This window comes from Somniosus microcephalus, chromosome 15, assembly GCF_052327205.1.
Source record: "Somniosus microcephalus isolate GS21.2 chromosome 15, FLI_Smic_1.0, whole genome shotgun sequence".
Taxonomy (NCBI): Eukaryota; Metazoa; Chordata; class Chondrichthyes; order Squaliformes; family Somniosidae; genus Somniosus; species Somniosus microcephalus.
In genome coordinates, this window is record NC_141001.1 from 40924220 (window position 1) to 40950563 (window position 26344).

At 46.8% G+C, this 26344-nt stretch overlaps 1 protein-coding gene across 1 annotated transcript in view; it reads right to left on the reverse strand.

Annotated features, from left to right (window-relative positions):
* The window catches only part of tkfc (triokinase/FMN cyclase), an 84899-nt gene extending 60355 nt beyond the window's left edge, over positions 1–24544 (reverse strand). Inside the window, exons 1-4 of the mRNA XM_086007662.1 lie at positions 24372–24544; positions 20568–20757; positions 14571–14681; positions 7005–7186 (exon numbers count right to left, since the gene is read on the reverse strand). Of these exons, the coding sequence (XP_085863788.1) occupies positions 7005–7186; positions 14571–14681; positions 20568–20757; positions 24372–24377 (489 nt within the window). The 5' untranslated portion in view covers positions 24378–24544. The remainder of the gene's footprint in view (positions 1–7004; positions 7187–14570; positions 14682–20567; positions 20758–24371) is intronic.
* Positions 24545–26344: the final 1800 nt, after the last annotated feature.

Here is a 26344-nt window from a genome sequence, read left to right on the forward strand (position 1 = left end):
CTCTGGTCAATTTTAAGCACTTCAATACTTCAGTTTATAATTTGTTAATTTAAAAGGTGAAAAAACAATGTGACATTAGGATTTTCACCAGTTCAACTAAACCATCATTTAGTCAAAAGTTACAGCAATAATCATAGAAACATAGAACATAGAAAAATAGGAGGAGTAGGCCATTCGGCCCTTCGAGCCTGCTCCGCCATTCAATATGATTATGGCTGATCCTCTATCTCAATACCATATTCCCGCTCTCTCCCCATACCCCTTGATGCCATGTGTCTAGAAATCTATCTCCTTCTTAAATATATTCAGTGACTTGACCTCCACAGCCTTCTGTGTCGAGAATTCCACAGGTTCACCACCTCTGAGTGAAGAAACTTCTCCTCATCTCAGTCCTAAATGTCCTACCCCGTATCCTGAGACTGTGACCCCTCGTTCTAGACCCCCCAGCCAGGGGAAACATCCTCCCTGCATCCAGTCTGTTTAGCCCTGTCAGAATTTTATGTTTCAATGAGATAAAGAGATAAAGTTTCCCACATTCCACACTCCAATTCACAAAGACATTCTACCTCCTCTGGTCCTAATTCACTGAGACACTGCATCCCATCCAACTTCCTACCTTGTCACCAAGATCCCCTCTCCTCCAATTCAAATTGTTCAGACTTGCACACTCCTTTCTCTTCTCCTCAATTAAACCTGGCACTCTTCATCTCTCCAACCCAGTTAAGCTAGTATTCTTCTTCCATTACCTTAGTTCATGCTGGCACTTTTCACTGTTCTCTCCAGGTCAAGCTGGCACTCTGCCTTCCACTCCCTCAGGTAATGTTGCCACTCTCGTTCTTTCCCAACCCCAAAGTGCCACTCCAAGTTTCTGTCCGCATCATTACCAACCATTACCCACTTCATTCTATTGCTATCCATTGTCTTTTCCATTGCTTCTTCCCACTCACTTCATGACGATCCATCCCCCTTCCACTGACGTCCATTTCCCCTGCTTTCATTGCCATCCATTCTCCGCTGCCTGCTCATTTTTGCCTCTACTTGAGTACAGCTGCTAACATACTGGACCAAGTCCCCCTCTCCTTTCAGAACCACTCCCAGTACTATTGGCAGTGTTTGCAGTGCATGTATACTGTTCTTGCAACGGTCCCCACCTACAGTACACAGAGGCTGCAATTCTTGCCACTTGCTGTTGAGAATAGTGCTAAGAGAGGAGTGGGACCCAGACTCTTACAACAGCAGCCTGACTTGGGGTGGAGGTCTCTTCGGAATTTTGTCAGCAAATGCTAACTAGGCCCCCAAAACACTGCTTTCCTGATGCGTGGGGTGTGTGATCTGTGGATGAAACTGTCCAGCAGAACGTGGTGAGTGGCTGGGCAGCAGATCTGGGCCCAGATATCAGCTATCAACACTAAAGCTAGATGAAACCAATCACTAGGTTAAAACAACAATTTGCAATTATATAGCGCCTTTAACGTAGTAAAACATTCCAAGGCGCTTCACAGAAGCGTTATCAAACAAAATTTGACACCGAGTCACATAAGGAGATATTAGAGCAGATGACCAAAAGCCTGGTCAAAAAGGACTGTCTTAAAGGAGGAAAGAGAGGTAGAGAGGTTTAGGGAGGGAATTCCAGAGCTTAGGTCCTCGGCAGCTGAAGACACGGCCACCAATGGTGGAGTTACTCACTGTAGTTTAATCCTTCACTCTGTGAGGCAGCACAGAGGGAAACATCTGGGCTGGAATTTTCTGTACCTGGGCAGGTCGGGTGTGGGCAAGTCACAACCCCGTTGTTGCTTCTATCCCGCTGCCGAGATCGAATTTGCTCTAATGGGGCCTATTAAGCCCTCCCTGCGTGTTACCTGGCCCTATTAAATGGTGCGGGTCTGATCACGTCATCGATGGGCTGTACCCAGGTTCTCTGATGCTTGTGGAGGGAGTCAGAGCACACAGGAATGCCCTCTTCTCTTCAAATGGGCGGAAGAGATCTCCCCAGGAGACAAAAAGTGCCTGGATCCAAATTGCAAAGGAGGTCAACAGCAGGGATTCATTCAGGAGGACCTGGGTACAGTGCCAGAAATGCTTCAATCATCTCATTAGATCAGGAAAGGTGAGTAGAAAGCCACACTCAACTTCATCCTGCTGTGCCTCTCATCACATCCCCATCTCTCTGCCTTCCCAATCCTACTCCTGCACATCCTTACTCACACCAACATAGCTTGCACGTCCACCCATCGCTCTCTCTATCTACATCATCACATCTCCATCTTACTAGCCACCCCTCACTCACCCTCATCCTAATGCAATCATACCAACTAACACCACGCATGGAGGCCACTTGGCATTGCCACCCCACTCCATCATAGTCTCCCTCTAAAGATGTAACCCATCCATTCCTTACACTCATTCCATCACTCTCACTCAACCTTCTCTTCCTTGCAAGAGAGCGCACAATAAGAGAGAGAGAGAGAACTGGAGGTAACCCTCCATCATTTGCCACCCTCACAACAGCAGAGGAGGCTGCGTTGGAAGTATCGGGAGAGGCCGAGCAGCTGGGGGGGGGGGGGGGGGGGGGGGGGGGGGGGAGGAGAGATGGAGAGAGGGGGACAGCTCAGCAACCTGGTGACAGAATTACATATCATACAGCTGCATGGAATACATCAGTCACTCATATGGGGACTGATGTCAGCAACCACTGAATGGTCATCATGTGCATAATGGTATCTGTACCCATTCTTCATATGGCATATCTAACTCATCTCTTTACTCTCCCACTGGTCCATCAAGAGCCCCCACCACTGTACAGGAGGAAGAGGAAGACGACTCCTCAGGGGAGCCTCCAGCCTCTGAGGGCGCAGCACAACCAGACATGAGCGCACCCAGAACCAGCGCGGAGACGCACACCTCGGTGGGTCCCAAGCGAGATAGTGTAGTGTTGTCACTGGGTCCGTCACAAGTCACATGTAAGCAAGAGCAGATAGTGGAAATGGGGACAGCAGTGGAGACTCCTCTCTGGAGGGCGCGGACGCTCCCAGCACTGCTCAGCTGCATGCAGATGCTGAGCCATGGGAGCCATTCAGACATGCAGGAAGAAGTGCAGGGGGCACCGACAGGTTTTGCGAGCGCGATGTCTGCAAATGTTCAGAAAATGGAGGAGTCCATCTCCAACATGAGCACTACCGTGTCGCAGGCGACGGTGACTGTAGGCTCTTCCCCCCCCCCCCATGGATAGGATGGCCACCTGCATAGAGCAGCAATGCACCACTCACAGGAGCACATGGTCTCTATGGAGAATAGATAGCTATCTATGGAGCATAGATGACTATCTATGGAGCATAGATGGCAGAGGCTCATAGACCTCCTGTCTAGGAGGGATGTCAGCGTAGACATGGGTCCTCATGACCCCACTGATGTGCAAGGTGCTCTCCAGCAGGGAAGTGCGGGTGGCCCATGAGAGGGATGATGGTGAGAGGGGACATGGAAGTGTGGGCTTCTCTCAAAGCACTTACACTTCCCCCATTGCCAACTCCTCAGTCAGAGCCCCAGATGGCTCCTCGGATTGCGATGGCAGAGTCTGCCCCTGCACAGAGCAGACATTGGCGGGGTCACCACAGGCTCCAAAACCCAAAGGACATCAGTCAAGTGTCTAAGCAATTGCAGCAGAGAAGTGAGCAGGCTGCCTTTGCCTCTACTGAAGCCACAGGGGTAGCACCTCGTAGAAGAGAAAGATGACACAGAAGTAGATTCTCAAGAGGAGCCACTTGGGTGTTTTAGTCAATGGTAATGTCAAGTTTCCATTAATGTATTGTCAACCATAAAAATCTTTATTTTCCCCACTTTCCCATCTTGGACACATTTGTGTGCACCTTTGGAAGTGTCTTAGTGAGTTGCAGTGAATGGTGAGACATAACGGTATCTCCAGCAATGGTGGTCAGTGTGAAAGGAATGGCTTGGTCATTGTAGGGATCCTTTATGTTGTTGTTGTGGGGTGGTGCCAACCTGGCACAGCATGTGGCAGCCTTATGGTTGTACTGTATAAAGTTAAGCAAATTTGGACATGAGGAGGCCATCCCTGGCCTCCCGGGCAGCACTGTGCTCGGGTGCTGGTGGAATCTGGCCCACAGGTTCCTTCAGCTCCTACTCCTCCTCTGAAGAGGCTGTGCGCTCAGTGCCTTGCTCCTCATGCGGCGCTAATCCTCGCTGCTGCGTTATGTTGTGTAGGGCGCAGCAGACCATGACGATTCTGGAGACCCTGACTGGTGCATACTGAAGGGCTCCTCCAGATCTGTCAAGGCTTCTGAGGTGCATTTTGAGCATGCCTATTGTCTGCTCTATGACACATCTGGTGGAAATGTGGCTTTCATTGTATCTCTCCTGGGCCTCAGTACTTGGTCTCCTCAGGGGTGTCATGAGCCACGTCTTCAGTGGATAGCCCTCGTCTCCAAACAGCCAGCCGGATAGTCTGTTTGGAGGAGCGAAGAACTGAGGGGGTGTTGTCTGGCGAAGGACGAGAGTGTCATGGCAGCTGCCAGTGAATATGGCATACACATGCATGATGATCTTCCTATGGTTGTAGACCAGCTGCACATTGAGGAAGTGGAAGCCCTTGCAATTGACAAAAGACTCCTGGGTTATGATGGGGTGTCCTGATGGCCACGTGTGCAGCCAATGACGCCCTGCACCTGTGGGAAGCCAACCAGAGTGACAAAGCCGAGCGCCCGCTCAGTAACACAGGCTTCATCAGTGGCAAAGTTGATATAATTGGCTGACTTGTCAAAGAGGGCATCGGTGACCTGTGTGATGCATCTGTGGGTGGCCGACTGCAAGATGCCACATATGTCTGCTGCAGATCCCTGGAAGGAGCCTGAGGCGAAGAAGTTGAGGGCACTGGTGACTTTGATAATGGTAAGGCATGTCCACCCACTCCTCTGGGCTTACTCCAGCAATGTGCAAATGTCTACGACGGCTTGGCACGATAGTCTGAGCCTCCTTTGGCACTGGTGCGCAGTCATGTTGAGGAAGCCCATCCTCTGCCTGTATACCCTGTGTTGGGGATATCGCTTCCGGCGCAGTGCAGCCTTGCACCGATGCCATCTGGCCTGTGCAGCATCAGGTAGTTGAAGAGAAGGTTGGTGGTGTTATTGTTGGTGCTGATGGTGTGCCTGGTGCTGCTGGTGTTGGGGCTCATCGTGGTCTGATTCTCCGAGGACCAAGGTGACACAGTATAAACGGCACCCATGCTTATGGAATAGATGACAGGTCAAGTGGCGATCAGAAGAGCAGGCTGCCAATGGTGTGATAGGTTGTAACAATGAGGTGAGACTGGATGGCAACTTTGCTGGAAACACTTGCAGCCTGTAGAAAGCTAAATGTGTGCTGGGAATGCAGTCAGCAACAGCTTCTGCCTGAGGAAAGTGACCAGCTGTGAGGTGGGAGGTTTTATAGTCAATTTCATGCTGTCATCTAATCAGCTGGAGCAATGGCCACTCAACTCCCGCCTCAGGCTGACAGACGTGAATCCCGTGGGCAGCCAGGGAGATTCGAAAGGAACACTGAAAATCGCTCTGAAGGGTCTGACAACTACCTGTTAATGATTTGAATTAGGTCACCTGCCTCTGCCGGTTGGGTCACTGCCTTACCGGCAAACATGCCAGAGGGAAAAGGTGCGTGGAGGCAGGATGATGGTGGGTTCTTGGCCCACTGCAACTTATTTCAAATTTCTCACCCGACCCACCTCCAATCGCACATGCATGGACCCCAGAAAATTCCGGCCCTCAGCTCTCCTAGATGTTTACCCTTAGCACAGTTGAGATTAAGAAATCACCCTGTAGTGAAACTGCAGGCAGAATCCCACATCCAGCCAGCCCACACACCATATCTTCCAAATTATATCTCACCAATAAAGGCATATTGACCTATAATCAATAGATCGTTCCTAAAAAAATACAACATTATGACCAGTAAGCAAAGTTTTAAACTACAATGATACAGCATAAAAGGATGCATTCTTTACAGGCTAGTATAGTAACGTGATCTGCACAGGGTGAGGCACCGGGGACGAGTGGGCTGCAGCAAGGCCAGGGGGAAAGGGTCGCTCGGGGGCCAGTTCCCCGGAGGGTGGATTCACGCACGAGTTCTGATGCACAGGACTCAGAGGAGGACCTCAATGGGGAGGCGTTTAGAAGGGTGATGGGCATGTACACAAAGACGATAGGTGCAATGGCAAGGGTGCCCAAGAGCCTCTCGGCAATGGTAAGGAGCGTGGAGGAGTCCGCTTCCAACATTGCACAAGGCTCTGCGCACACCATGGAGCCCATCATTTCCAGTCTGCAAAGGATGGTAGTCTCCCAGAGAGACCGTGGCGACCCAGACCTGATGCCACGTGTGATGGGCGATCTGGCAACTTGCATTGGAGCAAAGGCGGAAGCCAGGCAACATCGTTGTGTTGTAATGCAGTCTCAGCTTGATGCCACGCAAGTTGACTGCTGCCATCGTGGCTGGGTCTACCACCATCAACCGGGGCTTTCACGGTGTCGCAGCAGGCCAGCAATCTGTGCTCCAGCAGATTGCTGGGGGTGCTGAGGTGCTGCCCCAGGGGAGTGGCAGTGGGCAATACTGCTCTAGCACCCCGTTAGCACCATCTGCTGGCGCTAATGGGAGGCACCAAGGGGACAACTTTTCCCCCCTAGGAGTCTACCTACAGTCAAGTTAAGAATAACCGGCTTATCATTTCTTAGCTTAACCAGTTCTTGTACAGGGGGTGTAACATTCACTGCCCTCCTGTCCTTCGACACAATTCAAGTTTCAAAAACATTTTGGAAAATGATGTTTAGTGCCTCTGCTCTGTCTTCCCGGATGTTGTTCAGCATTCTGGGATGCATGCCATCTGGGCCTGGTGACTTTTTTCTTTTACTTTCAGTCCCATTAGTAATTGTATGAGACTGATCTCCCCGTAAATCATCAGGCCTCCAGTCCTTTACCTCAGCACCTTTATATATCAGACTTACTTTATTTATGAGTACTGTACCACAAAGACCCCTCCTCCCAGTTTTTTTACGCATAGTGAAGGCGCAGTCATCAGCTACAACAACCATCTCCACCGAGATTCCCTCTACTTTTGTCTCCTCTAGGGCTAAGCCGAAGTTTAGCCGATCCCCTGTATAGTTCGTGACAATCAGTAGTATACCTGCTAGAGAAAGCACAGATAAAAAGTTTTTAAGAAGTGTTATAGTAGTCTTTTCTTGTTCTCCTTAAATCCAAACCCTATCTACCACCAAAGTTAGCTCCCTCCCCCTCGTCAGACAGGAATGCTGAAACTTGAAGATAAGTGCCAAAGTGCTTCATGGAAGCGTAATCAAAAAATGGACGTCAAGCCAGAGGAGATATGAGAAAGGGTGACCAAAAGCCTGGTCAAGAGGTCACCTGTTTGCACATTGGCTGATACTGCAGTTGATGGTGGCCTGGAAGGAGGTGGGGACAGAAAGGTTGAGGGAGGAGGTGACCTTGACTGCCATCCTAATGGTTCAAGTTGGCTACAAACATCCTTGCAGTAGAAGGCACAGATCCTCAACTGGATCCCTGCTGAGCCCAAGAAGCCAGTCCTACTCTGTCATTGCTAGATAAGCATGCCATGGCTGCAGCTATAGTTGGTGGAATAATGGCACCTGATGACCTCCCTGACTTGCTTTCTTTCATTTTGTATCATTTCAACTATGAAATGTAATTAGGCCATTTCAAAACCAACCCCCATCATTAATTTAACTTAACTTGACAACCTCATGGCATTCATCAGCTAGATGCCTCATTATTCCCCAAGCCCAATGAAAGTTTGTATTTGAATAGCTCCTTTTACATGTCCCCCTTTTTTCAGCTGTTCTTGTTCAGCTGAAGTCTTGTAAATGATTTAATTACGGTTGGCTTTCTGATGTATTAGCAAACAACATTCAACTACTTTACGTGCCATGTAAACATTATGGCCCAGAAATTCGGGTCAGGGGCTTCCCGCGGGTGCAAGCTCCCGATCTGCACTTACCTAGCACGCCGGCCGTTGAGCTGTGGGCCCCCGTGGGGCCTGGTCCAGCTGCCGGCGCGCAGTGCTTGCGAATCCCAGGGGCGCAGTTAGTTCGAAGCGTCCCCTGGGATCACGTGGGCCATGGGGAGCCAATCGGAGCAGGGAATGCTCCATTCATAAGTCTGACAGGAAGTGCTGTCAAACTTAGAAATACTACGGGTCCTTTCTTCTTACAAAACATCACTAAATACTCAAATAAATTTTTTTTTTTTTTTTTTTTTTAAATCACATTTTTTAAATAAACTATAAATTAAATGAAATAACTTTTAAACAATAATTTAAATTTTTGAAAAAAATAATTTTATTTTCTAACGGGGCTAAAAATAAACTTACCTTGCTTTAAAGTATTTAAAAATAATAAACTTGTGGAAAAAATGTTTTAATTTTAATTAATTCACCACTTACCTTGTAAAAAGCAGGCCTTACGCCTGCTTTTTACATTTCTAAATTCTGCAGGCTTACCTTCCCGGGAAAACCTGTAAAAAAAAAACGAAGTTCGATGCGCACGCGCAGCCTCTCCCACGCACGCGTTCGACCTCTGAACCCCTGCTTTCAGGGGAACGGAAGTGCCGGTTTCCCGCGCATGCGCAGTGCATGCAGGAAACCGGCACTTCCATTGGGCCTACGGGCGAGTCCCCCGTGCGTACTCACCCGTGGAGACCCGAATTTCTGGGCCTATGTACTGTTATAACAAAAAAGATTCCCCAAATTTAACCCAACAAGAGAACAGGCCATCTTAGAGTTAATAATGAGCCTGAACTAGTCAATGACGCAATAGTACAGGAACAGCTAGCATCATAATATGATAGAATTCAATATTAGGTTTGAGACGGAGAAGGGTGAGTCACAAGCTAAGGTTTTAAATTTAGCTAAGGCTGATTTTGGAGGGATACTGCAGAAATTGACCACAATAGAATAGGCAGAACTATTAACAGATAAATCTACAGATAAAGAGTGGGAGGTGTTCAAAAAAGTATTTGGTAGAATACAAGACCTGTACATACCCCTAAAGGGCAAGAGCTCTACTTGTGAAGTTAATCAACCTTGGTCAACAAGGGCTGAGAGAGATTACGGTGATATTGTAATTGGAAATCAGGAAATGGCAGGCTTACCAAATAGCTACTTTATATTGGTCTTCACAGCAGAGGATGAGGATAAAATGCCAGATACAAGGAAAACTAAAAATAAATCAAAAGGGAGTAACCAACTAGATTCAATATAAGTAAAAAAGTGGTGACGGGGACACTAGTGAGAATAAAGATAGACAAATCCCTAGGACCCTATAGTTTCCACCCTAGGGTATTAAAAGAATTAGGTGAGGAAATTGTTGATGCGTTAGTCATGATCTTCCGAAACTCTCCTGGACTGCCAATGTTACTCCACTATTTAAGAAGGGTAAGTGAGATCAAATAGGAAATTGTGGCCTAGAAATTTGATGCTTTAACGCCAGTCGTTAAGAATGGTTTTGTAGAAAAAATTACGGCCGCCTCGCTTTCACCCGCTTGAGGAGCCCATCCAACGAAGCTGAGGAGAGCTACAATTACAGCCACATGTCCACCAGAGCCATAATCGAGCAAACCATCAGTTTGCTGAAGATGCGCTTCAGATGCCTGAATAGATCAGGTGGAGCCCTGCAGTACTCAGCAGCCAGGGTCTCCAGAATCGTCGTGGTTTGCTGTGCACTTCACAACATGGCACAGCGCATGGCTTGCAGATTCCTGAGGACCAAATGTCTACTCACATATCCTCCTCAGATGAGGAGGATGAGGAGAGCAAAAATGAACATCTTGCAGAGGCCCATCAACCAGCGGCAGCAGTACGCGACAACATTGCTGCCCGGGAGGCAAGGAACGCACTCATCTTGGCAAGATTTGCTTGGCCTAGCCAATCAAGCACTTTTGCCTCGCAGCTTCTTACCAGAGCATCGACAATGGCCAAGAACCAGAGGATTCCTAGCACTCTGACCACCATACTGACAATTGCAAGTAATCCTAAGCCCTCAATGTGGAAGTCCCATTTGCGAAATGACACACGCCACAACTGCAACAGTTGCCATCAGAATTTTTATTTACAATAACCAACTGATGGCATTTAAAAAATAAACACATTTCACCCAAGTGACTATTTGTGCAGTATCTTTCTTTCACCCATGCTCCTACGTGGTGCTTCCCTTGTGGCTTCAGCAGATGTGGAGGCCCCTTGCTCACTTTCTTGCTGCTCCTGTCTCGAGACCTTTGGCGGGCGTCCTCTGGGGTTGCGAACCTGTGAGGGCTCGGCAACAGTCTGCTGCTCCTGCGGCTGTGCAGGGGCTGAGACGCCGATCTCAGTTGGGTGGGGACTCTGACCGAGGGCTCTACAATGGCGTGGTCGTGTGAGTGCTTGGAGAGAAGCCCCCACTTCTTTGTTCTCTGCCACCAACATCCCTCTCATGGGTCAGGTCCACCTCAGCACTTGCAAGTGGCTTGAGAGTACCTTGCTGCACATCAGGGGGGCCATGGGGACCCGTATCTGCACTGGTAGTCCTACTCGGAAGGACTTCCGCAAAGGTCAAGGTTTCGCTGTTCAATAGCTGACCATCGCTCTTCCAGAGACGTCAGTCTATTCTGAACACTCACCATGTTTGAGACACTCTGGCGACTTAGCTCCACCATGGCCGTAGCCATCCTCTCATTTACTGTAGCCATCCTTTCCACGGAGGTTGCCATCCTTTCCGTGGTGCTGCGTTCATGCGCCAGTGACTCCACAAAGGCTCTGCTCATGTTCACGATGGACTCCTCCATTCGCTCCACACTCGCAGCGACCCTGGAGATAAAACCTGCCAGAGACTCCTGCACCTGTTCCTGGAGTTCCAGCACCGCTGTTCTTCTGGATGGACCCAGAGGCAGAGGGTCGACATGCAGCTGAGCCGAGCTGGGAGAGTCCTGTGCCCTCCGACTAGGACTCTCCACTGCTGTTCCTGTCTCCACAATCTGCTGATGCTCACTTGTGAGCTGTGATACACCAGGTGACAACACTACTCTATCTCGCGATGGTCCCACCGAGGTGCGAGTGTCTGCGCTGGTGCTGGGTTGGCTGAATTCTGCTGACGCTGCGCCCTCAGAGGTTGCAGCTTCCTCTGAGGAGTCTGGAAACTCAGGCTGTTCCTCCTGGATAGTGGGGACGGGTGCTTGCGATGGTCCTGCGGGGGAGTAAAGAGTCAGAGATGTGAGGCCAAGGTTACATGCACATTGCATATTGCAGATGTTCATAAGTCCACCTGTTAGAGCTTCAGAATCAACATCAGTGACTCATTCAATGTCAATGAGAGAGATGAAAAACTATTCTGTCACCAGCTTTCTCTGATGCACCCGTCTGTCTGTCCCCCACTTGCGCATCGTCCTCGAGTCCCACTATCTCCAGGACCGTCTCTTCCCAAGGGATGAGGTGGGCTACTGAGGGTGGCCCTCCTCCTGTCCTCGCTCTTTCCCTCTTATTGTGAGCTCTCTTTTCCTGCAATGAGGGAGACAAGTGGAGTTTGAGTGAGAATGAAGGAGTGAGTGTAGATAATCCATAGCATAGATGCTTAGAAGGAGACAAAGATGGAGTGAGTTGGCAAGACCAAGGGCCCTCCCTGAGTTTTGTAAGTTGTTTTCATAGCATCACAGTAATAGGGAGTGTGAGGGCTGCATAGTCGAATAGTTAGGTGAATGTGACCATAGAGAGAGGGAATGGGTAAGGGTGCAGGGATGTCAGTGTCAAGTGGGATGTGGAGGAAGAGGTTGCTAAAGCTGAGTGCTGCTGAGGAGAGGCAATGGGGATCAGATTGAGGGTGATAGGAAAGTCATACTCACTTTTCCAGTGCGCAGAAGGTCATGAAACCTCTTCCTGCACTGAAGCCAGGTTCTGTGGATGAGTGACAACGAATTCACCTCCTGGGCCACCTGGACCCATACAGCCTTTGTTTGCTGGGGAGGCTTCTTCCTCCCTGAAGAAGGGAAGAGCACCTCCTTACTAGCTCTTGCTCCCTCCACCAAAGCTTACAGGGCGACATCATCAAATCCGGCAGCAGACTTAGGTCTCCCGCTGCTCATTCTGCCTCCAGGTCCCTCTCACTGCAAAGGCCAAAAGGTTGGCAGTCTGCAGAAGCAGCAAGGCTTCTTGCCGACCTTAAATGCAGCAGCAATGATGACGTCATCGGAGGCGAGTTTCAGACTGAAAAAACTAATTGGGCCATGGGTTCCCACACGCTGGAACTCTATTGTCCAATTATGTGAAAATCGCATCAATCTCCCACATCGATTTGGAATCGGGTGGATAACACGAAAAGCGGATGACACGACCCCAGCCCGCCCCAATGACAAAATCCAGTCCATAGAGTTATACAGCACAGAAAGAGGCCCTGCGGCCCATCATGTCCGCGCCGGCCATCAAGCCCTGTCTATTCTAATCCCATTTTCCAGCACTTGGTCTGTAGCCTTGTATGCTATGGCGTTTCAAATGGTGTAGATGGGAGCAGAAAATTGCAGAGGGACATTGATAGATTAAGTGAGTGGTCAAAGTAGTGGCAGATGGAAATGTCGGAAAGTGTGAGGTCATCCACTTTGGACCTAAGAAAGATAATTACAATATTTTCTAAATGGCAAGAAGCTAGGAACTGTGTGGGAGCCGAGAGATTTAGGGTTCAAGTACAGAAATCACTGAAAGCTAGTGGACAGGTACAAGCTGTCAAACACCGACAGTCTTACTTCTAACCTGAGTCCTTCTCCACAGACTCAGTTAGAAATCTCACCAGCACAGAAAGCTGCAGGCTGTCACTTTTGACAGATCGCAGCCGTTCTGCTTTCTGTGCCGGCTGAATGATGGACTCCCGAAACCTAGAGGAAGGCTGTAAAAGGTAAGTACAGGTAATTTAAACTTCTTTACACACTTTAGACACACCAAACACACTTACCTTTGCACTCATGCACCCATCACTCACCTGAACACCGACATCTCGACCCCTCCAACTCCTTCAACCCGACGACTCTAACCTGGCGTGGTTTGGAGCCGTCGGGAATCCCACACTTCAAGCTTTAAAATAGGGATTAGGCTAAAAACTGCCTGTTAACTACCTGTTAACAGGCAGTTAATTGGCACTAATCCCTTCCCGCCTCGGGTAGGCGGGTCCCAGTGCGGGGCGGGTACCCACCTCCTTTGAAACTTACATGGAGGCGGGTTGGGGGTGGGATGGTGTCGGGACCCTCCAATTCCGACTCCACGGGTCAATGAAAATCAACCCCCTTATCTGAAGAGGGCTGGAATACAAAGGGGTGGACGTTATGTTACGGCTGTACAGAGTTCTGGTTAGACCCTATCTGGACACTGCATTCAGTTCTGGGCACCACACCTCAGGAAGGATATATTGGCTTTGGAGGGGGTGCAGCACAGATTCACCAGAATAATGCCGGGGATAAAAGGGTTACATTATGAGGACAGTTTGCATAGACTAGGCTTGTATTCCCTTGAATATAGAAGATAAATGGGGGATCTAATTGAGGTGTTTGAGATGATTAAAGGAGTTGATAGGGTAGATAGAGAGAAACGACTTCCTCTGGTGGGAGAGTCCAGAACAAGGGGTCATAACCTTAAAATTAGAGTTAGGTCGTTCAAGGGTGATGTCAGAAAGCATTTCTTCACACAAATGGTAGTGGAAATCTGGAACTTTCTTCCCAAAAAGTTGTTGAGACTAGGTCAGCTGAAAATTTCAAAACTGAGATTGATAGATTTTTGTTAGGCAAGGGTATTAAGAGTTACGGAACCAAGATGAGTAGATGGGGTTAAGATACAGATCAGACAAGATCTAACTGAATGGCGGAACAGGCTCGAGGGGCGGAATAGCCTAACCCTGTTCCTATGTTCCAAAGTAACTATTTATAAGTTTCATAAAAAAGAATATTAATAAAAGCCAGTACTAAAAGCACGCTTCAAAACTGGAAATAAAAAATTGGCTAAAAATCCCTATTTTCTTTAAGAGCTCCACTGCAGCTGGAGCATCCTATACGCACACACTCCGGGTGGGCAAATGAAGTGCACAGCTCAAAACAATAGATGAACACACTGCATTGTGCTTAATTTAAATGTATTATAATATTTAAGGCTAAGAGGTTGTCTGGAAGCCCAATGGAGTATCTAGTATTAAATGGCAGTGGTCCAGCAATAGGGATCTCCACCCAATGTTCTGGCTCCTAATCATCAGTTCCACTGACGCCATGGGCCAAGGCAACTGGAACATTTGCCTTGTGTTCTTAAATCACTGCAGTAACTCATTCTCTGTAGCCACTGAGGCCTAGGAGTAGGCCAGCTACTGGTCAGCTGAGAAGGCATGCCTAGAATGAGTGACTCAAAACAGATGGTCCAAATATATTCAACAGGGTGACTGGGGAGATTGACACACAGAATTTTAGTTTGCATAACTGCAATCTGCTCCTGGGAAATGACAGCCCCCAACAGGGCTTTTCAGGGGCCGGACTCCATAAGGTCATACCTGCTCCTGCTCTGTCCATAGTTCGGATCGCTGCTGAAATACTTCCAGTTGGAGGAGAAGTGAAGATGTCCCCTGCAATGGCACCAGACAACATTCCTGCTCCAACATATCCTGAAAAGAGGAAAAAGGAACTTTAGAAAGCCCATAACAATTTCTGGATCCAAGAAGAAACCTTGAAGAATGAATTTCTTTTTCCCCTCTGTTTTCTCTCCTCTGATCCTGAAGATGTTGGGGGTATGCCTTCATGTATGTCAGCAGTCCCCAATACATTTCACGTGTGTTCATTCTTCACATGTGAGCCTAAAAGATAAATATCAGCATGTTATCCTTGGACATGGGAGGTATCACATTCGGGCCCCATCCCGTTCCTTACCCAACACCCTGAGGCTAAGAAAGTAGCAGAATGAACTGGGATGGTGTGTAGAATGGGGTAGTGGTGGAGGAATGGCAGAGAGAGAGAAAACGGTGTCGCATAAATGGGGGATGGGGTTTGAAGAGTGCCTCTTTGGCACTTAAAATTGTATATACGGTTGTTAAAAACAGTTTATCAGATTTAGTATCAGACAGAATCAATAAATATCAATAATAGTCTCAATATTTATGCAAGGAAAATACCTGCAATTTTTGCCATAATCTTTTGCTATACAAGAAATGGATTGTTGGGTATACTTGGCAGTTTAGGTTATGACAAGGCCATGCCATACTGCATTTTCAGTGTAACTACATGTCATAGGCCTATATTCAGAACTGTTTAAGTTGTCAACTTTTGAGGCTGTATCAGCTTTTTTTGCAGCTGTCGATTTGCTTTTGCTACTTTTCTTCATTGGTGTACGACATCAGAAGGTGCATTTATCAACTGAACTACCAGCAGTTTCTATTGAAATCTCTATTGCTGCATGGATGTGTGTTCAGATTTCCATGTGCTTTTCAGTACACTACCCTCCTCCACTGCCTCTATTTCATAGTCCACCTGAGGAGTGCCCTCATTTAGTTCTACCCCTTTCACAATGTAGCCAGCACATCTGACAATAGCTTCTCCTCTCATTCCTGGGCCCTTCCTTTTACTCATTTACATGTTGCCCCTCGGTGACATTATCCATAGGCCAGAATCAGCTTCCACGTGTATGCCGACAACAACCAGCTCTACCTCTCCGTACCATCCTCAACCCTAAGATCACCACTGTAACATCAAATTATCTTATCCTAAATAAATAAAATCATGGATAAACCATAATTTTCTCCAGCTGAACAGGAACACTGAATTCACCTTGTTCAACTCTTGTCAAAAAGTCCATACCCTTGCCCGGACTCCATCCCAATCTGTATGCCCTACTCGATGCTAAGCTGAGCTTCAAGCCTCATTACTTATCCATCGCCAAAACCGCTTACTTTCCCCTCCAAAACATTACCTGCCCATGCCATAACCTCATGGCCACCGCTGATGATCCCTTATCTGTGCTTTGATTACCTCCAAACTCAACTTCTCCAACGCTCCTCTTGCCATGCACGCTACATGAACACCAAGTCGTGCAAAACTTTGCCACCCACATCCTGTCCATAAAACCTTATAGATTGGCAGCACAGAAGGCAGGCATTCAGTACCTGTGCAAAGCCTTTGCTACACCAATCCAAAACTAATCCCACTGCCCTGTATCTTCCTGTTTCAATTATTTATCCGAATTTTCATGTCCCAACTACTTCCTGTAGCAGAGCATTGCATGCTCCAACAACTCTCCCCATAAAGAAATTTCTCGAGCTCTCTCCCCCTCTCATCATTTTCAATTATAATTTTAAACCGATGACCCCTTGTTACGAGCTCCCCAACCAAAAGAAATAGGCCTAGAAATACATCTCGGGCGGTGTCAGATCGGCCGCCCGTTAAACGCAGCGCCTGATCTTCAGTTCCGTTGACTGCAATAGAACTGAATATCAGACGCTGTTTATAACGGTCCGCCGATCCGATACCGCCCGAGATGAATTTCTACCCCACTGTCTTTGCATAATTTTAAAAACCTTGATAAAATCTCCTTTTTTCTGCTCCTATGGAACAATTTCCAATATCTCAAGTCCCTCCTTATAACTATAGTTTCTCATCCCAGGTATCAACCTAGTGAATCTAGACTATATGCTCTCAATGGCTTTAAAGTCTTTTCTACAATGGACTGCGCAAAACTACACACAATATGCTAACTGTGGCCTCACCATTACCATGTAAAAAACATCTTTACTCTTCTATACTATGCTTCCAATCAGTAAACCCAAAATGCTATTCGACTTTTTTTTTTTTTTTTAAATGGCTTTTCTACTTGCACTCATACTTTCAAGGAATTATGTATTTGAGGGTCCAGAAGAGGTTTACTAGATTGGTTCCAGGGATGAGGGGTTACAGTTGTGTGGATAGACTGGAGAAGCTGGAGTTATTCTCCTTAGAGCAGAGAAGGCTAAGAGGAGATTTGATACAGGTGTTTAAAATCCTGAAGGATTTGGATAGAGTAAATAAAGAGAAACTATTTCCAATGGCAGAAGGGTCGATAACCAGAGGGCAAAAAAGAACCAGAGGCAACATGAGGAAAATCTTTTTTACGTAACGAGTGGTTAGGATTTAGAACATAAGAACATAGGAAATAGGAGCAGGAGTAGGCCAATCGGCCCCTCGAGCCTGCTCCGCCATTCAATAAGATCATGGCTGATCTGATCCTAACCGCCAATCCACTATCACAGAACCATCTCCTGCATCTAACAGAATTAGACACACGAAATAGGAGCAGGATCAGGCTACACGGCCCCTGGGCCCGCTCCGCTACCCACAGGGCCATGACCGATCCGAACCTAGACTCATGTCCAAATTCCTGCCCGCTCCCGGTAACCCTTAATTCCCTTTACTTCTAGGAAACTGTCTATTTCTGTTTTAAATTTATGTAATGATGTAGCTTCTACAGCTTTTTGGGGCAGCATATTCCATGGACCTACCACCCTCTGAGTGAAGTAGTTCCTCCTCATCTCAGTTTTGAAAGAGCAGCCCCTTATTCTAAGACTATGCCCCCTAGTTCTAGTTTCACCCATCATCGGGAACATCTTCCCTGCATCCACCCGATCCAACCCCTTCACAATCTTATATGTTTCAATAAGATCGCCTCTCATTCTTCTGAACTCCAATGAGTAGAGTCCCAATCTACTCAACCTCTCCTCATATGTCCATCCCCTCATCCCCGGGATTAACCGAGTGAACCTTCTTTGGACTGACTCGAGAGCAAGTATGTCCTTTCTTAAGTATGGACACCAAAACTGTACGCAGTATTCCAGGTGCGGTCTCACCAATACCTTGTACAACTGAAGCAATACCTCCCTATTTTTATATTCTATCCCCCTAGCAATGAAAGCCAACATTCCATTGGCCTTCTTAATCACTTGCTGCACCTGCATACTAACCTTTTGAGTTTCGTGCACCAGGACCCCCAGATCCCTTTGTACTTCAGTACTTTCCAGTTTCTTGCCATTAAGATAATAACTTGCTCTGCGATTTTTCCTGCCAAAGTGCATAACCTCACACTTTCCAGTATTGTATTCCATCTGCCAAACCTCTGCCCACTTACTTAGCCTGTCGATGTCCCCTTGCAGGTTTTTTATGTCCTCCTCACTCACTACTTTCCCTCCCATCTTAGTATCATCTGCAAACTTTGATATGTTACACTCGGTCCCCTCCTCCAAATCGTTAATATAGATTGTAAAGAGTTGGGGACCCAGCACTGACCCCTGCGGAACACCACTAGTTACTGATTGCCAGTCTGAGAATGAACCATTTATCCCAACTCTCTGCCTTCTGTTAGAGCCAATCCTCTATCCATGCAAGAATATTACCCCCAATCCCGTGATTTTTTATCTTAAGCAATAATCTTTTGTGTGGCACCTTGTCAAATGCCTTTTGGAAGTCTAAATACACTACGTCCACTGGTTCCCCTTTATCCACCCTATATGTTACTTCCTCAAAGAACTCCAGCAAATTTGTCAAACATGACTTCCCCTTCATAAAACCATGCTGACTTTGTCCTATTAAATTATGATTATCCAAATGTCCTGTTACTGTCTCCTTAATAATGGACTCCAAAATTTTACCTACCACAGATGTTAGGCTAACCGGTCTATAGTTTCCAGCCTTCTGTCTACTGCCCTTTTTAAATAAGGGTGTTACATTAGCAGTTTTCCAGTCTGCCGGGACCATTGCCGAGTCCAGGGAGTTTTGGAAAATTATTACCAATGCATCCACAATCCCTACCGCCACTTCCCTCAAGACCCTAGGATGTAAGCCATCAGGTCCAGGTGATTTATCCGCCTTGAGTCCCATTATTTTACCGAGTACCACTTCCTTAGTGATTTTGATCGTGTTTAGCTCCTCCCCCCCTTTAGCCCCCTGTTTGTCCAGTGTTGGGATATTCTTAGTGTCTTCTACTGTAAAGACCGATATAAAATATTCATTCAGTGTTTTTGCCATCTGCATATTTCCCAGCATTAATTTCCCGGTCTCATCCTCTAAGGGACCAACATTTACTTTAGCCACCCTTTTTCTTTTTATATAACTATAAAAACTCTTACTATCTGTTTTTATATTTTTTGCTAATTTACTTTCATAATCTATCTTCCCTTTCTTAATCAATCTTTTTGTTATTTTTTTGCTGTCTTTTAAAGTTTTCCCAATCCTCTATCCTCCCACTAGATTTGGCTACCTTATATGCCCTTGTTTTTAGTCGAATACTATCCTTAATTTCTTTACTTAGCCACGGATGGCTGTCTTTTCTTTTACACCCTTTTCTTCTCAGTGGAATATATATTTTTTGGAAGTTGTAAAAAATACAACTTGGAATACACTGCCCGATAGGATAGTGGATACAGACTCAATAGTAGCCTTCAAAAGGGAACTGGATAAATACTGGATGGAGAAAAAAATGCAGGGAATTGGGGAAAGAGCAGGGGAGTGGGACTAACTGGATTGCTCTTCAAAAGAGACGGCGCAGACTCGCTGGGCCAAATGGCCGCCTTCTGTGCTGTACTGTTCTATAATCCTAGGAGGCTTGAGATGAGCATAAACGCCAGCATGGACTGGTTGGGCCAAATGGCCTGTTTCTGTGCTGTATATTCTATGTTAACCTGTTCTGCCACCTTCAAAGATTTGCATGCAAACACCCCCAGGTCTCTCGGTTCTTGCACCCCCTTTAAAATTGCACCATTTAGCTTGCATTGTCTCTCCTAATTCTTCCTACTAAAATGTATCACCTCACACTTTTCTGCGTTGAATTTCATCTGCCATGTGTCCGCCCATTCCACTAGCCTGTCTATGTCCTCTTGAAGTCTATTACTATCTTCCTCACTGATTACTGCACTTCCAAGTTTCGGGTCATACTCTAATTTCAAAATTGTGCCCTGTACCCAATGGTCCAAGTCATTAATGTATATCAAAAACAGCAGTGGTCCTAGTTCTGAACCTTGGGGAACTCCACTGTATACCTCCCTCCAGTCCAATAAACAGCCTTCCACCACAATTTTCAGTTTTCTAGCCGTTAGGCAATTTTGTATCCATGCTGCTGCTGCCCCTTTTATCCCACCGGCTTCAATTTTGCTAGCAAGCCTAATATGTGGTACTGTATCAAACACCTTTTGAAAGTCCATATACACAACATCAACTGCACTACCCTCATCCACCCTCCTTTAGCCTCATCAAAAAACTCAATCAAAGGATCTTTGACGTACACCTGAATAGACAGACAAGGTTAGTTTAACACCTCATGTAGAAGATGGCACCTTTAATAAAGCAGCAGTCTCTTAATGTTTATGACTTGGAGTGGGAGATTGAGGCCAAAACCTTCTGACTCAGTGGTGAAAGTATTACCAACTGAACCAACCAGGCAGAGTGCTGTACCCAGCATCCTGATCTATGATTAGCCAAAGAAAGGGTTCAAATAATGCCAAAGAGATCCTCTAAAATCAAGGCTTGAGTATTGTTACCTGCATGAGCAGGCTCATGTCCAGATCCTCCTCCAGACAGCAAGGCCACTTTGCCTTTGATGTTCTTCAGGTCAGACCTGATTACTATACGATGGCCCTCTAACAGCTGCATTCCTACATTGCAGGCCACGAGCCCTTTCAACGCATCATCCACACAACTGTCCACATTGTTTATCAGTTTCTTTGAATGCTGCGGAAAAAAACATAAATTAGTACTTCTCTCAATAGAATGAACATCAGTTTTCCAATCCCTTCAATCTGTGTTTTGTGGTTCACAGTTCTCTCCAACAACAAAACACATTTTCTTTGTTCAGTTACAAATGCAGCCCGGGGGCCCCATGGGGAAAATCATGTTTTGCGACTCTGTCCCTTTAAATAACATCCAATCAGAGCCATGTGTCCCGCTGAATCAGTGCCTCAGCCAGCCTCCTATCCTATTTGGTGTGACAGTTTCTGGCTTATGTACCACCTGCATCATGAAGGAAAATAATTAAAAACCTCCTGTTTTAGCCCCAAATATTGGTTATGATTTTAGTATGTCACCTCTGTGCAGCCTTTATTTATTTTAACTGTACAATAGCTGCATTTTTAACTAGAAACATGTAGCTATTTTGAAATAAAGAGTTAGCATTTAGATAGTGCCCTTCGTGTCCACAGGACATCCCAAAGCACTTCATAACCAATAATTGTTTCTGAAGTGTTGTCACCGTTGTTATATAGAGAAAAATGCGGCAGTTAAATTGCACACAGCATATCTCACAAACATCAAGTAGTCACATGATCAAATCTGTTTTTAGTGGTTTTAGTTGTGAAGAATGTTAGCCTGGACACCAATAGAACTCCCTGCTCGTTATCAAATAGCACCATAAGATCTTTTACACCCACCTGAACAGATAGATCACAGAAACCCCACAGTGCAGATAGAGGCCATTTCGGCCCATCGAGCCTGCACTGACACATATCCCACCCAATCCCCGTAACCCCTACACCAACACATATCCCACCCTATCCCCGTAACCCCACGTATTTAATCCCCCTAATACTAAGGGTCAATTTATCATAGCCAATCATCCTAACCCGCACATCTTTGGACTGTGGGAGGAAACTGGAGCACCCGGAGGAAACCCCACGCAAACACGGGGAGAATGTGCAAACTCCACACAGACAGTCACCCGAGGCCGGATTCGAACCCGGGTCCCTGGCGCTGTGAGGCAACAGTGCTAACCACTATGCCACCGTGCTGCCCTCACTTTAGTAATTCTAGATGAGGCCTCACTTTAGTAATTCAACCAAAAAGCAGCACTCCCTCAGTACTGCACTGAAATGCCAGCCGAGATTATGTGCTCGAGTCCTGTAACGAGGCTTGAACACAACCTTCTGACTCAAAAAGCAAGATTGTTACCACTGAGCCTATCTGGAACAGAGAGATAAAGGCAGAGGTGGCGCTGTTGCAGAGTTGGAAGAAAGTGAATTTAGTAGCAAAGTGGATGAGGAGGAGAAAACTGGCTCAGGAACGAGCAGGATGCTAAAATTCTGCACCCCAACTCAGCCTGAGCTAGCAGCTGGGAAGGTTGATGGATTCAAAGCCAGAGGCTTAGGAGGTGTAAACAGAAACAAACAGGATGACCTCAACTTTACCAACATTCAGCTGGGGTTTTGGGACCATAATGAGACTTGACCACATAATCTAGGCCAGCACTTCTGTGCTGTACTGAGGGAGTGCTGTACTGTCGGAAATGCCGTCTTTCGGATGAGATGCTAAACCAAGGCCCCTTTTGCCCAGTCAGGTAGACGTAAAAGATTCCACAGCACTATTTCAAAGAAGAGCAAGGGAGTTCTCCCGTGTTGTGGCCAATATTTATCCCTCAACCAACACCTCTGCTCATTTATTTCATTGCTGTTTGTGGGAGCTTGCTGTGCACAGATTGGCTACAGTGTTTCCTGCATTACAACAGTGACTACACTTCAAAAGTGCTTCATTGTAAAACGTTTTGGGATACCCGGAGGTCAAACAAGACATTCTATAAATGTAAGTTTCTTTCTACTTTCCTTCGGGGACTTTTGGCTATTTTTGTCTTTCCCAATGTACAGCTTTTTATGCATACAATGAAACTAAATCTCTCACAATGATCTGCAGCATCTTCACACTTCTCCCAATCTAGCCAAACCAGGTAGCAACAGAAGTCCCCCAATGGCGGACTCAAGAAAAAAACGCTCTCAAAAGGGTTGGAATGGGAGCTGGACCACTAACATTGGCATTAATCACAAATTCTTGCTTAACAGAATAGTGCAAATTCTTAGCAGAGCTAGGACACAAATAAAAACCATTGAATGTAATTGCAAGAGCAAAACTTAAAACATCTTGCAGAGTAGCATCCCTGTTTTCCGGGGACAGTCCCCGTTTTCCGGGAACAGACTCCAGATGAGGGACTGAGTCCCCGGGCAAACTATGTCGCTAGAAGAGTCCCCGGTTCAGGAGACTCGTCCCCGAATATGTGCAGGTTCGAATCAGGAGCCACATGACCCCGAACTGTTCTTTGGTCGGTCAATAAAGTGGGTGGGGCTGTGCGGGGGTAGGTTCCGACTGGTGGGAGGGATGTCAATCTCCTGTTTTCAACTAGTAGAAGGGGTGGACTCAGAGATTTTAATTTATGCCAAGATTGCGTTCTGTGACTGCAGTACACATGCTTCCCCCCCACCCAACATCACCGGATAGTGCGGTGAAATTTGGTTGAAGAGAAATAGGCCCCAGAGCCAAAATGTCCAAGTAACGGGGGCTGCTGGTAACCGGACTAATGAGTGGTGGCTGGAGCTGGGCCGTGTGGAGACGTCCCAGGAGCCAGATCCCGGGAGCGGCCTCGGTTGGTGTGGGTGAATGTCGGGCTGTGAGGAGGGGGAGGAGCCGGTGATTGCAGCTGGCAGATGGTGAACAGCTGCCGTATTATTCAGGTGAAAAGTTCTGGCGCTGATTTTTGCAGATTCAGTTTGCATCAAAATAATTTTAAAAATTTGCCTCGCCACGCTGCACAACCAACATTTTCCATCCTGACTACTTTGCTATGCTCCCACTCTGTGTGACCCCAGGTTCGGTTTAGAAAATATGGTCATCCTATTGCATAACCACTATTTAAAGTGAACAGACTGAGCAAATAGTGGCTGCTTCCATTGAGCAGCAACAGGTACTAATAATCATGTAAGTTATGTGACTTCAGTTGATCGGAGGGGAACTCAGACAGTATGGGCCTGATGTACCTTATTAATAAAATCTATGAGTTTATATATCTATAATAATAAAGACCCTCCCAGCTTTCTAACTAGCCTATGCTAAGCCATTTAGTGCAGCATTCTAGAATAAATACAGCGGGCAATCGACAGTTCCACCTCAACTGAGCGTTTAACTGAGTATATGTTTTCTGTAAACATTTGAAAAAATTCAAGTTCTAACTGAATATCAAATCAACTTGACGTTTTTGACCTTCTCAAGTCTGGTGAAGCCTGGAACAAAATTTACCAAATCAGAGTTGTCAACTAAGAACATTTGTTTAATTAAAAAGGACGCGTCCTAGTGACAACAGCGTTCTCAGTCGCGGTTTCGGCCCCTTACATTGCTTGCCACTCCCAATATAACCGCTCATCGCTGCCACGGTGGGACCCCAAGCCATGTCCCGCACCCTTATTGCTGTGATCATCAGTTTTGTGCCACAAGTGCCACCCAAGAGGCCGCATTGTTCCCGCTGGGTTGGCAGCCCCCCCCCGGAGCTGCCCAGTTAACCCCATGTCCCCCATCCCATCCCCGGCGCTTACATGCATCCTTCAGCTCGGACAAATGAAACGAAGGGGCAGGTCCTTGAAACAGCCTGACCGACACTGCGGCGATCTGCGAGCTTCTGCTCTTTGACCGGGTGAGGAGGAGCAGAGAGTAGGGGCGGGCCAGAGCCGCTGGGGATGGGGCTCCAGCTGTCCATCCAATCCTGCGGCGGGGCGGTTGGCGCTCGGATTGTGCCGGGTTTGTTTTTGTTTGAAATTCTGTGGGTGGTGCGCGGGGAGGAGCGGAGCGAGCGCCAGCTGACCATCCATCGGCTTTCAGGTCGAGCAGGGAGCTGAGATCTCCCATTAAAAAAAATCCACCAGTGCATTTATAATGTGTGAATACTAATTATTACACGGGCTTGACTTTTCCTTTTCTTTCTCTCTCTCCCCCACATGGCAGCTGTCTTTCATCTGCCAGCACATTTCACACTTCATTTAGAGCCATTGGCTGTTTCTTTACCTAACCTATTACTATCTCTTCTCGCCTTGAATATCTCTTAATGTCTCTTCTTTCATCCCCTCCCCCATTTCTCCGCCCCCAAACTGCCTTTTGTTTCATTTTCTGCCTTTTCTCTCAGTTCTGTAGAAGGGTTTTGACCTGAAACGTTGACTCTATTTCTCTCTCCACGGATGTTGCCTGGCCTGCTGAGTTTTTCCAGCATTTTCTGTTGTTATTTCGGATTTCCAGCATCCACAGTATTTTGCTATCGTATTACATGGGCTTTGTTCCGTGTTCCACGTATACATGGAATGTGAGAGATTGCAGCCCCTCCTTATTTGAAGGGGCTGCTCCTCGATTTTTGGTTGCACTTCAGTCCCACGCTCCTGATCTTTGGTCACCCAGTGCGGAGGGGAGCGGGCAGATCATGGACCTCCTCGTAGGACTGCTCCTGGGCCTGGCCAAAAAGGCCATTAACTGGTCCAGGCAGCGGGCGGTTGAGGGGGTCGTTCGGCCCGATTGCCTGCCTCTTTTTCGCGGCCATGTTCGCGCCCGGGTGGACCTGGAGATGGAGCACGCGATGTCCGCCAGCACGCTTGAGGCCTTCCGCGACCGGTGGGCGCCGCGGGGTCTGGAGTGCATCATCACCCCGGCCAATGAAATTTTAATTTAATTTGTTAAGTTTTATTAATTACAGATAATTTGTTTAATCACCCACAAATCAGAAGAGTACACGGGCTTTGTGCCTTTAAAGGGTAAGTATATACAACATTCCTATCCTTGTGTTGGAGGGAAAAATACAACTACTTGGAAGTCTGAAGGGAGAAATAAAAAAAAATTGAGAGTGCAACATGGGTTGTACATTTCTTGGGGTTGAGGGTTTGAAGAGGCACGGACCTCTGTATTAAAAAAAAAATTACATTAAAAATGATGCATTCTGATCAATTTAAAACAATGGTTCTCAAACTTTTTTGGTTGAAGGACCCCTTTCCAATGGATTGGTAATCACGGACCCCCACACACACAATCTAAATTATAATGCAATAAATTCCTTGCACATTTACATTTCTGAATGTAAAGTTCACCAGTGTCCTGTTAAAGGGACTTTCATGAAATTTTGTCAGGGTTGTCTGATATAGTGAACATTGATGCGATTGGTGATGTGAAAACTTTTATCTTCCCTTCAGCTGAAAGGTGACCTTACAGGTTCAGCAACATGTCTGTTGAATACTTCCCGTACCATACCTTCCTGCTCTTCCTGGAGTGGGATTCGGCTCGGTGGCTCCTGTTGGGAACACTGGCACCGTTTCAAATGTAACCCTCCACCGCCCGCCTACTCACTGCACAGTTGCTGAGTGTTTCAGGGTTTTGTTCTTCCCCCTCTGCTGTTTACCGGCCTGTCTACGCGGACCCCAGTTTGAGAACCACTGGTTTATTCTTCCATTATCCAAATATATGGGAGGGCTAGTGCCATATCTAATTAGCAAATTACAACAACCAGAGTGTTCAGATTGACCCTGGGCAATGC